Below are 14,653 nucleotides of genomic sequence, written 5' to 3'. Positions count from 1 at the left end.
ATGCTTAGGAAGATACCAACAAGCTCAGTACATAGATGACCATGTTTTATAACACGTATGTCAGTGTCTACGGGACATGTGTGTCCTGACTGCATGACAGTGGCATGAAGTGGTTTGTCCCTTGCAGTGAAAGAGGGGTACAAGGTGGGCTCAGAAGTGACAGTGGTATGAAGTGGTTTGTCCCATGCAGTGAAAGAGGGGTACAAGGTGGGCTCAGAAGTGACAGTGGTATGAAGTGGTTTGTCCCATGCAGTGAAAGAGGGGTACAAGGTGGGCTCAGAAGTGACAGTGGTATGAAGTGGTTTGTCCCATGCAGTGAAAGAGGGGTACAAGGTGGGCTCAGAAGTGACAGTGGTATGAAGTGGTTTGTCCCTTGCAGTGAAAGAGGGGTACAAGGTGGGCTCAGACGTGACGGTGGCGCTGGAGTTCCGCAGCACGGCGCCTGACGGGGTCATCCTGGGGGTCAGCAGCGCCAAGGTGGATGCCATCGGCCTGGAGCTTGCCAGCGGACAGGCGGTGTTCCACGTGAACAATGGCGCCGGGCGGGTGTCGGCCACGTCGCGGCTGGGCCGGTGGCTGTGTGACGGTCGCTGGCACACCCTGCTGGCCAAGAAGACCAAGAACGCTCTTAGTCTGAGCGTGGACGGGGTCACGGTGCTCACTGACAACCCCCACCCCCAGTCTACCTCCGCTGAGACGAAGGACCCAATCTACGTGGGAGGCTTCCCTGGTATGCCCCTCTCTAGAAGAAAACCTTCAGTCTCTGTCCAGAAACAACCCCTAGACGCGAAAATCTAGAAACTTCACTGAACTGGGCCTTTGTCACCACTTTGCTTTGACGTTGATCAATTTCAGTGTCACGTAAATTAATATATTGACCTCAGTCTTTCTTTTACAGTCGGAGTGAAACAGAACTGCCTGACTTCCAGATCCTCATTCCGTGGTTGTATGCGTAACATCCGCCTGATCAAGGGCCACGTGATCGACATCCTGGACTTCAGTACCGCATTCACCCTCCAAGGAGTGTCTCCACACTCCTGCCCTGCCACATAACCTTACCACGATAATACCACAACCATGCCAAACCATATCTAATGCTATGACCCTAAAAAAAAAAAGTGACCAATGATATTACTGTGTACTTTTGACTCCCCCCAAATGAATTAGACAGTAGAATGTCTTTTGTTCTAGAAAATGTATATTTGTTAATAAAATAAGTAAGCCATCTGCATTCTGTCAGTGCAATAGTTTTAAGTCTAGACATACCTGATCTGTTGGCTCCAGTATAGGGCTGCCCACATACCTACGTATTAAACCGGCCATAACACATCAAACCCTTTATCCTTTTGCCATGACAGTCAGTCTGCATTTTCCCCCAGGAGTACTAATCAGAAGAATGTTTGAATGCTATTTCTGAGGAGAAACTGAACTGAAAACTATTTGTTCACAACACAGCTCAGGCAAGATATGATTCTGGAGGTGAGAAGGAAATGTTTTACTTCACTTTATATTCCATTGTTACTCAGTGTCAGTGATACATTGTGCCACTTGGCCAAAACTGTCGGCAGTGGTCAAATAAAAAGAAAGCAAATAAAATAAAATAAAAACGTGCAAAATTCAGTATTCTATATACAGACAATACACACATTGTAGTAAGTCTATGGTACAAATTAATCTTTCACAGAATTATTTTACACACAATGGCTTTGGAAGGATAAATTAAATAATCCTGAGCAGAACGATGTTTTCAATGCATTTTCTACAGGTTCATTTTGGGACCACAGAATACTTGTAACAACAAAAGGCTGACAATCATGGCACAGGCAAACACTGAACTACAGTAACAGCACAGCATAGTAGAAGTAGAGAGAGGTTGGTTTGACTAATACGTACATGACAGTCGCAAGTTCAAATGCTGCAAGCAGGCTACGATTAGCCTGGTTAGACCAGACTGAATTTACTATGGTTTGAAGTGAAACCAGGTTGGAAGCCAGGCTAGGCTAACACTGCTGGTCGTTCCACAAAGAGTGCCTTTAATATGCTAAGTAGAAATCGAGCACCAATAAGGCATTTTAAAAGCCTGTTATATTCAATTAAGTGCCCTTTAATATAGACCACATGAAGAATCCAATAAGTATTTTAATAGTGCCAAAATTCAGCAACTCTGAATGTCAACTCTGACTTCTAGAAAAGACTTTAACCCCCTTAACCCCAAAATGTCTCCCAGGTTTTCACCATCATTGTAGAGTCCTAGTTGTTTTATTTCTCTGAAAAAGTCATTTAACGTGATGAGTGATTCATTTTACGTCTGTCCCTCATTTTAAAGGTCAACCCTGTTACGTTAACTGAACTCGTTTTAACATGGCGAAACTATTCCTTTATAAATGTATTTTTCAAAAGAAACATTGAACATTTACTAGTCAAACCCAGTGTAAAAGCAGGTGAGTTGGTTCTACTCTTTTTTTTTTACCATGTTCTGGTGTTTTGTGATGGAAAAGTGCGTGGGGGTCGAACATAACGTAATTTAACAATAAAAAAATAACATTTTGAAGCTTACTTTCAAATGTCTCACAAGGGGATTTATGGCTGTTTTAAGATTAAATCATCAACCCTGTTACAGTCAGCCATGTTACTTTATTTGGCATTTAATAGGAACTTATTTTACCTTGATGGGAAAACAGTTTTTTTATTAAGTTTAACATGTGCTCTTTATGACAGAATATTCAAATTGGGTGAAATCAATATTTTTGACTAAGTTACACTTCTCAAAAGGCACAAAGTTGGTGGAACGACCCAGAACAAAGTGGAGAGAGGTTGGTTGGGCTCATACATACATACATACATACATACATACATACATACATACATACATACATACATACATACATACAGTACATACTGTACATACATGTGAATAATGTTTACTTTCAGGGCAAGTTCAAACACTGTAAGCAGACAAAGACTAGCCTGGTTAAAACAGACTGAACACTGTGGTTTGAAGTGAAACAAAGTAAAATCAGTTTGGAAGCATGTCAGGCAAACTGCTATGAAGCTCCTTTTTTCATGGCCTTTTCTCTTCTTCATTAGAGGATGTATTGTAAACACTCTCCAGGCATGTAATGCAAGTCCCTTATGTAGACTAGACACAGGATTGGTTGAGTGTGTTAAGTCATACTGTAGTGTGTACATGGTTTTCACATTTACAGTCCATTGGGGTGAGGAGATGTATTAGGAGGGAGAGGTTTAAGTGTTCAACATGCAAACCCAGAAAGCAGAGAAGGTGGGTTTGACAATGGTTGGAATCCTTGTTCAAAGTTTCTGATGTGGGGCTGTGTTTCAATACTCTGACACAGCTTCCTCTCCTCATCACGTTTCCTTCATGACCACTGACAGGTGAAGGGACTGGATAGGCTTTCACTAAATTGTTATCACCTGCCTGGTCCTGATCAGAGACCATGAAAAGGAAGTTGTTTCAACGTTGGAGATGGAAACAATGTCTGTATTCAGTATAAGATCATCCCATCTCTGCTTGTTCCTTCCCATCATGCACATGTCCTGAACCTCCTCACTCACAATGGTTTTGCAATCAACATGCTGCAATTACAAAATGACATGTAGTATGTGTGACAATACTAAAAACAGGATCAATTAGTGGTATAAATATAGAAAATATGTTAACTGGGTCTTGCATGAAGTGGTAAACATTTGATTATCGGACCCATCCTTGTCTGTTACTGTGTCCATGGCCTCTGTAGTGGGTGAACCTTGCTGCGCACATATTTGGCATCAAACAATTAGAATGTCCAGAAATAGTATGTTGTTGGTCACGTGTGTGGCACGTCTTCACAAAGCTGTCCCTCCTCCAAATACTTCCATACAGAACCCGGATTTTCAGAGTACAGTGGTTCCGTCCTTTTTTTAGTAATTTGTTTAAAAAAGGTTTAATCCCACAAAACAGGAACATCTGTCCTTCAGCAGGAGAATGTACCTCTCCATCGTCCCTTTTTAAGTGCTGTCTCTCTTTTTAGTGGTCTGTAGTTGGGGTTGGAACCTCAATTCAACCAGGCCCCCATGCATGGTCAGTTCACCAGGATGACCTCAAGAGAGCAGTGGTTCAGTCTGCTTGTGCTCTGTGTTGAGTGAGTGATTCCTCAGTTCTCATGTGGTTGTGGGTTTTAAGACCCATTCGCAGTGGGGATTCACGTGGTACACGTCTAGAAGGTGAGTCTCAGGGTCCAAGCTGCGTTCACCTGGAGGAGAGAGAAACCTTCTTTAGTTCGATAAAAGACAGATAAATCAGAATCTGTGTTTGAATGAGTCCCTGATTTAATGGTACGTACCTATGTTTCCTCCGACCTCAAACAAATACTGACGTGGCCTCCGGCTAGTGTTTCTGGTGCCACGACTAAGAGAAAAGAGAATGATTTGAATAAACCCAGACATCCCTATAGTATGCATGAGCAAAAAACAACAGAGGTACTGTATGGGACAGAAAATCGTAATCCTCGTCCCCCACTGACCCGTTCTCGTAATCGAAGCGCGCCATAACGTCTTTGGCCTTGGTCTCGTTGTCAAGCTGGATCGCCATGGAGATCTTGGCGTGTAGTGGGGCGTGAACCCTGATGACCCCTTGTCGGAGGTCAGTGAGCTGTGGACCAAGATAAGATAATTCAAGTCCCATTACGAGACTGCATCTCATTCTGAAAGGTACTAGCGACCGCATCCAATTAAGTTCTGTCAGGAGCAAACATACACCCAATAACTTATGATATGGTTGTCTAGTCAAACTAACATTGAGAATACATCTGAATTGTTTTGGGGTAAAAGTACTATACAGTCAGCAATCATTACCCCGCTCCTCTCAGTCTTCTCTCGTTCAGTGGTCTTCCTCCTCATCAGTAGCAGCTTCCTCTTGGTCTTCTCTGAGCTGGGCGGCTTCTTGCTGGCACCAGCCTCATTTAACTTCCTCACGTGGGAGATGAGAAAGCAGGGCACCTGAGGAGAGAACAATAGACCTGTTAATCTCCCTGCCCAGAGGCTTAAGGGTTGGGGCTATACAGGCTATATGCTTTCTAATAAGCCAGGCATCAGTCACAAGATTTGGGTCAAGCTGCTTTTTGCGTTTCACACAAAGTGCCCGGATCACTTTCCTTGAGGGGTTTTGAGACAGGCTAAATGAACCGGTCTACTAGCCTGGCATAACAACTGATTTCCAGTAAAACAACGATGAGCGCAGTATTCTTTCTGATTTAACCAGGCTACTAGGAGATATAAAAAATTAAACTAATAAAAACCTTATTGAATTACTGGAAGTTGTAAAATTTCAGATGAGACACTGGAACAGTTTGTGAAGTTTAGATGTAATTTATTAACCAGTCATTTCAAAATGTACAGCCTCAGTAGATTAACGCCTTATACTTTGACGAGCTAAATTGGGGGAGTGTGTCTGTTTGTACGTTTCTGTACACGTGTGTGTGTGTGTGTGTGTGTGTGTGTGTGTACACATAGTAGCCAACTCACGGTCCAGAGCAGGTCCTGGTATGTGATGAGTAGCCGTACGAGGTGGGCTGCCCCTGCTGCGCCCTGTATCTCCTCCTGTTTGGCGTTCTTGCCCCGGTAGGTGAAGAGATTGGGAGCCACGATCATGGACACGTTCCACAGACCCATTCTGTTCTTCTCCTCATAGGCAACCACCTTCCTCAGGAACTCTAACAGCGCCTGCAGAGAGAGGGGTAAGAGTGGGTGTGTGCGTGTAGTTATTGTGTGTATGCGTCTGTGTGTGTGGTGGGGGTGTGTGTGTGTATGTGTGTGGGTGTGTATGCGTTTGTGGGGGTGTGTGTGTGTATATGTGTGGGTGTGTATGCGTTTGTGGGGGTGTGTGTGTATATATGTGTGGGTGTGTATGCGTTTGTGGGGGTGTGTGTGTGTATATGTGTGGGTGTGTATGCGTTTGTGTGTGTGGTGGGGGTGTGTGTGCGTATGTGTGGGTGTGTGCGTTTGTGTGTGTGGTGGGGGTGTGTGTGTATATGTGTGGGTGTGTGCATTTGTGTGTGTGGTGGGGGTGTGTGTGTATATGTGTGGGTGTGTGCGTTTGGGTGTGTGGTGGCGGTGTGTGCGCGTATGCGTTTGTGTGCGTTCAGCCTTTGCACTGGCACGTCACTGGGTATATCTGGCCTGCGGATTCAAAATGTGTTGACAAACTAAACACACTGATATCTTATACAACACACTGTCTATGTACACTCAGGAAGAGATGACATCATTGGGTTATCAAACCGGTTCACTCCACACCTTCAAACACCCAGCTCAGGCAAATAAAAAATGTTTCGATTTAAAAAAAAAACATCTTGCATCACATCTCCTCTTTCTAAATATCTATTTTAACTCTACTGTATATAACAATATGAATATGTAGATTTGAATAGTGTGTAATCTTTTTATCTCTTGGTATATTTAATATCTTATTTTGTTCAGGTCTATTACTGTTCTGTATACTTTGTCATGTATTTGTTCATTGTATGTGGACCCCCAGGAAGAGTAGCTGCTGCATGTACAGTATCCAATGGACCCCAGGAAGAGTAGCTGCTGCATGTACAGTATCTAATGGACCCCAGGAAGAGTAGCTGCTGCATGTACAGTATCTAATGGACCCCAGGAAGAGTAGCTGCTGCATGTACAGTATCTAATGGACCCCAGGAAGAGTAGCTGCTGCAGTACAGTATCCAATGGACCCCAGGAAGAGTAGCTGCTGCATGTACAGTATCTAATGGACCCCAGGAAGAGTAGCTGCTGCATGTACAGTATCCAATGGACCCCAGGAAGAGTAGCTGCTGCATGTACAGTATCTAATGGACCCCAGGAAGAGTAGCTGCTGCATGTACAGTATCTAATGGACCCCAGGAAGACTAGCTGCTAAATGTACAGTATCTAATGGACCCCAGGAAGAGTAGCTGCTGCATGTACAGTATCTAATGGACCCCAGGAAGAGTAGCTGCTGCATGTACAGTATCTAATGGGGAGCCTAATAAACTAAAGCACCCACCTTACTAAGAGTAGAAACGTCTCATCTAAACTTCAGACAATAACCCCTTCATGGAGCTACATTTAAACATGACTGTTGTTCTTCCGGTTCACTTCACGTGCACCAAAATGACTCATCATATTTTGCCTCGACTGAGGCTCAAGGGTTCAGCAACACTTGATGTAAACAAACATGTTACGAAACGCTCCTTAGAATGGAATGTCAGTCACTCGTGGTTGTGACGATTGTGATGGCTAATTACTCATAGGAATGCATCGGAAATGCATAGTTGGACACAGTTGCCCAATTAAAAACAAAACTCAGATATTTTAGGGTTGGGTAGGATAAGTGTGTATGTGTGTGTTTTGGGTTGTGAGGTCATAGTTCAAAGAGTAGTCTCTCTGTCCATGGTCATGAGTCCTAGAATAGCCACAAAGGCGACGAACCCTGCGCAGAGAGACCAAAGGTGAATAAAATGTTGACTTGACCTTTAGGGTCATAGGTCATGCTCACCTTGAGTGTGTCTCTGTTGGGCTCAGGTAGCAGCATGATGAGGAGGTGCAGGGCCTGGATCTGCTGTCTGGGAGAGGAGATATCTGAGAAGATAGAGCGGAAAACACACTAATCTCTCACATACACACACTTAACACTGATAAGAAAGGTTAAGAGTATACTTTAGAGAAAACATTTAAATGAATTATACATATTAATGTTACATGTACTGTAATGAATGTTAACCATGGTGATATACTGTATGAAGGACGGTAGAATTGGACAGAGTCTCTGCCTACTGGGCAGCTAATGACCCTTCGCTGGGTGTATAAAGGGCTGACCAGTTTGAGGGTGTCTAGTCACATATGTACTGTATCCACTTCATCATAAGAGTGTAGGTAGGCCTGTGTGTGCCTGCGTGCGTGTGCGTACTCACTCTGTGCGGCGGAGAAGGCAGGAGCGTGCTGGAGCGTGAGCAGAGGATAAGGCAGTTCTCTGATGAACATCTTCAGCAGACCCGCTGCGTCATTGTGCCTCACCTGCTCCCAGTCAAACCGGTCCTCATAGAGCTTCTGCTCCAGCTCCTGGCGCAGATGCTGCAATAACCAACAACAAATCAAAATGGCTCCTCCTCTGGTAAAACTCAACTCTATAGGTCACCTGGGTTGACCTGCCATGGCACCTAAAAAATCAAAATGGAGGGGGGTTGATCTTATAATGGAAGGAGGGTATTCAGACCAGAGGGTAGGGAGAGGTGGAGAGGGTGGTCTCCCGCAGCCTGGGATTGATGCTGGAGGAGTGGAGATGACAATGGGGTGGCAGCGTAGCCTAGTGGTTAGAGCGTTGGACTAGTAACTGAAAGGTTGCAAGTTCAAATCCCTGGGCTGACAAGGTAACAATCTGTCGTTCTGCCCCTGAACGAGGCAGTTAACCCACTGTTCCTAGACCAGTTAACCCACTGTTCCTAGACCAGTTAACCCACTGTTCCTAGACCAGTTAACCCACTGTTCCTAGACCAGTTAACCCACTGTTCCTAGGCAGTCATTAAAAATAAGAATTTGTTCTTAACTGACTTGCCTAAAAGGTTCAAATGTATTTTTTTTTTTTAAATCAGAGAGTCCAGTGAAGGCTCACTCTGTCTGGACAGGTTTCATCTGTGGGCCCCTGGGCTGGCTGTGTATCAGGGGCCTCGACTCAGTATGGCTCTACTAGTAAAAAAATATGTTTTGGTTGAGGAGTGCACCCTTTCACACAGAGACATGCTACACACACGTAAGCACATTGATATGCACACATGTACACACAGTGGTGTAAAGTTAAAATACTTTAAAGTACAACTTAAGTAGTTGTGTATCTGTAGTTTACCAATTATATTTTTGACAACCTGTACTTCACTAGATTCCTAAAGAAAATAATGTAGTTTTTACTCCACACATTTTCCCTGACACTCAAAAGTACTCGTTATATTTTGACAGGAAAATGGTCCAATTCACAGACTTCTCAAAAGAACATCCCTGGTCATCCCTAATGCCTCTGATCTGGAGAACTCTAAACACAAATGCTTTGTTTGTAAATGATGTCTGAGTGTTGGGGTGTGACCCTGGCTATCCGTCAATATAAATAAAACGAGAACATTGTGTGGTCTGGTTTGCTGAATATAAGGAAGTTGAAATTATTTATACTTTTACTTTTGATACTTAAGTATACATAAAACCAAATACTTTTAGACTTTTACTCAAGTAGTATTTTACTGGGTGACTTTCACTTTTACTTGAGTCATTTGCTATTAAAAAGGTGTTTACTTTTACTCAAGTATGACAATTGGGTACTTTTTCAACCACTGTGTACACACACACACACACACACACACACACACACACACACACCTGCACCAATCTCCCCAACACAGAATGACTGCATGAGAGAGAAGGAATGTGGGAATGATAAGGGGAGAGATCAGTGTAGGGAGGAGGGACACTGCCTTGTGTTTTAGATAGCAGAAATAGGTCAGTCATTAACATGGTTTATGAGCATGATGTCATTTCCTGCCAAAACAACCATTCTTCTAGGCCACTGAAAAGGAATCTGTCCTTTACAATGTTAATGCGGATACCGTAAACCTCTACACTGGGCTCATACAAGAAGGAGTCAATTACAAAATGGTTTGATTTGTTGCTGTCTTTCCCTTCTGTGAAATGTTTTTACAATGTCACAGAGCTATGATTGGTGGTTGACAGCTATAGTGTGTGTGTGTCTTACCTTTACTCTGGAGGCAGACCCTGGTACTCTGAGAATCCCCTCAGTCTGTAGTCCTGTCTGCTCCAGCTTGGACAAGAGCTGCAAACACACGTACACGTTTTATGAACCAGAAATTTAACAATCCAAGAGGGACATTCCTATGTGAACCTGACTCATCTGTAAACAAAACCAACCTAACGTGACTGCATTTGTTTCATCTTCCGGTTTTCACAGCCAAAGCATTGTTGGTAACATACAGAACAACTTAGAGCCGTCAGACCCTAATGGGAAGTTATTTTTTGTGACAGGGAAGTTTTCAAACCACAAAAAAAAAAACAGCATTCAATTCATATTGACAACTAGTGATAAAAGCGTCCACAGATTAAGTCTCTGGCCCTTGATGTGTTTTTCCATTTCCCTACTGAACAAGACTCAGGTCTGGGTTGGAGACTTCAGTCGTTTTGCCTCTACATTCCAGGAGTGGAAAGATGTGCCTAAGTGAGCGCCTTGAGATAACGCTATCAGAACCCTCCGTCTCTCACACAAGTGGTACACTCCAAAACAAAGGGACAACCCTCCTGTTTCCTGCCTCTTACTGGGGACTGAAGAGATACAATATTCCCCTTAAAAGGTGCACTCCGGAACTTCTACCACACAAGTAAACTGTGTGGTAATAACCACCTGTTTACTAGATCAAACAAAATCATAATCCTGAAGTAACCTCCTCCATCAAGTCATCCAGCAAAAACCCATTTCCAGGTCAGCAAAAATATATAGCAACATTGACATAGCAGTGAAATAACCAGTGCGCTTCAAAAGAAAAAAAGTCCTATAATTCCCTTTCGGAAGCTGCTGTTATCTACCAAATCGTTTAAACACCACCTTGATACCCCATACTCTAGTCCTATACACGCCCTGTGAGACTAGACAGTCAATGTGACAAGAGTATTTAAGGCTAATTCTGGTTGGACAGGAATGACTGCTACGAACAGGATACCATATGGCATCCTGGCAATGCCAAGGTTCGGGTCATCCCCCTAACTGGCTGACTGACTGGCAGCTGCTAAGACTCTAAAACAGTAAGACATTATTTTCTTCAGCACAGCTTCTTATTTACTGTCCCACCTACACTACCGTTCAAAAGTTTGAGGTCACTTAGAAATGTCATTTTTGAAAGAATCACATTTCTCTGTCCATTTAAAATAGCATCAAATTGATCAGAAATACTGTGTAGACATTGTTCATGTTGTTGATTACTATTGTAGTTGGAAACGGCTGAATTTTAAAGGAATATCTACATAGGCGTATAGAGGACCATTATCAGCAACCATCACTCCTGTATTCCAATGGCATGTTGTGTGTTAGCCTTTTTTTTTAAATGATAAACTTGGATTAGCTAATTGATCATTAGAAACCCCTTTTGCAACTGTTGTCCTGCTTAAAGAAGCAATAAAACAGACCTTCTTTAGACTAGTTGAGTATCTGGAGCATCAGCATTTGGGGGTTCGATTAAAGGCTCAAAATGGCCAGAAACAAAGATTTTCTTCTAAAACTTGTCAGTCTATTCTTGTTCTGAGAAATGAAGACTATTCTATGCGAAAAATTGCCAAGAAACTGAAGATCTCGTCCAACGCTGTGTACTACCCCCGTCACAGAACAGAGCATACTGGCTCTAACCAGAATAGAAAGAGTGGGAGGCCCCGGTGCACAACTGAGCAAACTAAGCAAGAGGACAAGTACATTAGAGTGTCTAGTTTGAGAAACAGATGCTTCACAAGTCCTCAACTGGCAGCTTCATTAAATAGTACCCGCAAAACCCCAGTCTCAATGTCAACAGTGAAGAGGTAACTCCGGGATGCTGGCCTTCTAGGCAGAGTTCCTCTGTCCAGTGTCTGTGTTATTTTGCCCCCATCTTAATCTTTTATTGGCCAGTCTGAGATATGGCTTTTTCTTTGCAACTCTACCTAGAAGGCCAGCATCCCGGAGTCACCTCTTCAAGGTTGACGTTGAGACTGGGGTACTATTTAATGGAGCTGTGAGCCATCTGTTTCTCAAACTATCAGCCGTTTCTTTAAAAAAATCTGCCGTTTCCAGCTACAATAGTCAGTTACAACATTAACAAGGTCTACACTTTATTTCTGATAAATGATGCTATTTTAAATAGATAAAAAAAGTGCTTTTCCTTCAAAAATAAGGACATTTCTAAGTGACCCCAAACTTTTGAACGGTAGCGTATATTAAAAAATGAGTTATCAGAGCTAACATATTCTATGATAGAAATAGACAATAACTAACATACATCCATAGCTGATTTGACAACACAAACTAATATATAATTCAGTTTATGATTAATCACTTGACACTCCTCCCCCGATCGGTAAGTTTAACAGGAGCATATGGTACATTTCTGACATTTAGTCTCTCCAGAATGTCTTTGTGATAACACGTGAGAAACCAATGCTTAAGCAGGCTGCCAAGTGCTGATAGAGAGAAACAGGAGGGGAAATAGGATCTTGGAGAAGGGCAGGCAGTGAGTTGGCTTGTGCTGACACACATTAGGATTAACACAAACTCTCTCGCTAAAACACACACACAGGAGAAGATGGGTAGTGTGTTGTAGTCAATGGTTCTGAGAAAGGGTTGGTTCTGGGAAAGGGTTAGTTCAGTAGGAATATAATGATGGACATGATGAGGGCCAGTGTACTATGGGTTATCAGAGGGTGGGAGAAGAGCTGAGGGAAGGAGAGAACGAGAGAGAGTAAGATCGAGAGAGAGTAAGGAAATGAGGGAGAGAGATTGTTTAACTGACCCATAGAAGTGCTAAGTAGGAGGCCCCCATAAATGGCAATGCAGAATAACCCCAAAGTAAAGGACAGCTGAAGCAAACTAATAGAACTAAAAACAGGTACAGTACCTTTCTGAACACAAGAGGAACCTTGGACCCAGGAAACTTCTTCTGGTCATTCTCCAGTAGAGTGGTCAGGGGAACTCCAAATATACCACTTTCTGTGGATCGGGAGGGAAACATTCAAACCAGAGGGACTGTTCATGTAAAAACGTGATGTGCAACACCAGAGTTGTGTTCATTAAGGCACGCATCTGAAAACATCATAGAACGCCTAGTTCCGCCATGTTTACATGTGTTTTCTTCTGTTTGGTGCCCATTGAACATGACCCAGTCAACCAGCCACTCACCTCTGGCCTTGCTACGTGCCGCTCGGTTGCGTTTGAGCTCGATGCCCAGGCCGTCGTAGAAGGTGGTCAGTTCAATCAAAGAGATGTAGCCGATCTTCTTCATGTCCTCACAAGACAGGTCCTGGATGCGGGTGAGGCCTAGTTTAGGCCTGGGCAGCTGAAATGTCTGTACAAGACCGAAGACAACACACATTTTACATATTCAACAGGTTCCTGGAGGGCGGCCTAGTGGTTAACACAGCTGCCTCCAGTCCACAAAAAGCCGACTACTGCAGGAGTTCAAATCCTCGCTCTGCCACTTTCTGTCCTGTACATCCCCTTCCATCTGTCTCTCCCTCTCATTTCCTACTGTCTAAATAACTGTTGTTTTAAGTTCCATTTCCCTCTAAACAAAAAGGTCAGAGGTGAGACTCACTGGCAGGTCATGGTCATCTCTGCGGATGCGTTGGCAGTCCAGGCAGTCCCCCTGGCGGCCCCTGTGGTGGGCAGTGGTGCCCTCGGAGTAGGGCACTTCGAAAGACAGGGAGTCAGAGGTGTCCTGAGGTGGTGGGCAGGGAGGGCACTCTGAAACACGTCTCTCTGTGCTCTGGGAGAAGCTGGGACACGCAGGCCGCACTGGAAAACACACACACACACACACGTCTCAATGATGGCTACATATATTCCCCCTTATGCACAGACATCAGTCCAACCAATCAGATGGGAATGATACAAGTCCAATGTGTTTCTCACATTGAAACGATCATGATGACAGAATTAGGCTCAAATACCATGGAAATAAGAAGCATTCAACCCATTGGAGGGGTTCCTTCACAGTGGGTAACCACAGCCAACCACATCAAACCAAACAATAAACGGTGGTAACATATTGAGAGACGACTCACCTCTAGAAGACGTCCGGTGGACGCATCTGGAAGGCATGTCTCCATTGGGTGACTTGGGGGGAACAGGGGGTATGGGATCAACTGGCTAAAAGGAGCGGAGACATACGTGATCATCATTTATTCTCATTCAACGTGTGGGACACACGAAAAGACGGATGGTCCTTCAGCATTCAACTATGGTGAAAGGATTTAGGAGTCATTTCTGTGAACCGAATGAACACCAGCAGTATCAGACACAGTAACAGATGTCAGAACAGCGATGTGCTAGTATGATTCCTGTGAATTGACTTCCATATTACGGCTGCGCAGGTTCATTTGCTGACACGGGGAGAGAGGAAAGTGGATATCAACGGCACAAAGGAGGTTTCAACAGGAGCCAGCTGTTTTGTTCTGTTGTATACATACAAGTCAGTGAAAAGAGCATGGTCAACGGTTTACGCACAACGCTGCCAGAATCGACTGGAGCCAAACCACATCGTCAGCAACACCGCAATAGAGAAATACAGCCTAGAAACTATAGGTTACATGTACCCAAATATCCATTGCACAGACAGAGAGCTTGAGTCCATAATATATCCAGGTAAATACTTACGGTATGCCTAAATACACAATGGTACATATACGTCATGGTATACTTGTACTGCAATGTTGAGGGAACTAGCACACAAGCATTTCTCTGCACCTTTTATGCCAGCTGTAAACTGTGTACGTGACAAATACAATGTCATGTTAAGCAATTAAAATAACTACATGCTTTTTCTTTTCAACGATGTCCTTTTACAATCCACCAACCAAACACAAAAAAAGGAGTTACCACCATCTT

At 43.6% G+C, this 14,653-nt stretch overlaps 2 protein-coding genes across 7 annotated transcripts in view; one reads left to right on the top strand and one right to left on the bottom strand.

The window, feature by feature from the left end:
• LOC112216475 (laminin subunit alpha-1-like) overlaps window positions 1–1,227 on the top strand; it is an 81,583-nt gene extending 80,356 nt beyond the window's left edge. For 2 of the 3 annotated variants that reach the window (XM_042298782.1, XM_042298781.1), the window contains exons 56-57: window positions 380–730; window positions 899–1,227. In XM_042298782.1, the coding sequence (XP_042154716.1) occupies window positions 380–730; window positions 899–1,053 (506 nt within the window). In that variant the 3' untranslated portion in view covers window positions 1,054–1,227. Of the gene's footprint in view, window positions 1–127; window positions 731–898 lie in introns of those variants that run through there. The other variant, XM_042298783.1, reaches the window with a different exon arrangement.
• Window positions 1,228–2,656: 1,429 nt separating this feature from the next.
• The window catches only part of LOC112215325 (rho GTPase-activating protein 18), a 36,270-nt gene continuing 24,273 nt past the window's right edge, over window positions 2,657–14,653 (bottom strand). For all 4 annotated transcript variants that reach the window (XM_024374268.2, XM_042298784.1, XM_024374269.2 and 1 more), the window contains 12 exons: window positions 13,831–13,915; window positions 13,362–13,561; window positions 12,947–13,112; window positions 12,666–12,757; window positions 9,773–9,850; window positions 7,950–8,109; window positions 7,535–7,617; window positions 5,521–5,718; window positions 4,852–4,995; window positions 4,521–4,648; window positions 4,341–4,405; window positions 2,657–4,250 (listed from right to left, as the gene is read on the bottom strand). In XM_024374268.2, the coding sequence (XP_024230036.1) occupies window positions 4,159–4,250; window positions 4,341–4,405; window positions 4,521–4,648; window positions 4,852–4,995; window positions 5,521–5,718; window positions 7,535–7,617; window positions 7,950–8,109; window positions 9,773–9,850; window positions 12,666–12,757; window positions 12,947–13,112; window positions 13,362–13,561; window positions 13,831–13,915 (1,491 nt within the window). In that variant the 3' untranslated portion in view covers window positions 2,657–4,158. The remainder of the gene's footprint in view (window positions 4,251–4,340; window positions 4,406–4,520; window positions 4,649–4,851; window positions 4,996–5,520; window positions 5,719–7,534; window positions 7,618–7,949; window positions 8,110–9,772; window positions 9,851–12,665; window positions 12,758–12,946; window positions 13,113–13,361; window positions 13,562–13,830; window positions 13,916–14,653) is intronic.

Source organism: Oncorhynchus tshawytscha, linkage group LG16 (assembly GCF_018296145.1).
Source record: "Oncorhynchus tshawytscha isolate Ot180627B linkage group LG16, Otsh_v2.0, whole genome shotgun sequence".
In the NCBI taxonomy this organism is placed as follows: Eukaryota; Metazoa; Chordata; class Actinopteri; order Salmoniformes; family Salmonidae; genus Oncorhynchus; species Oncorhynchus tshawytscha.
Note: the sequence above shows the minus strand (reverse complement) of the source record. Positions and strands in the feature narration are given on the sequence as shown.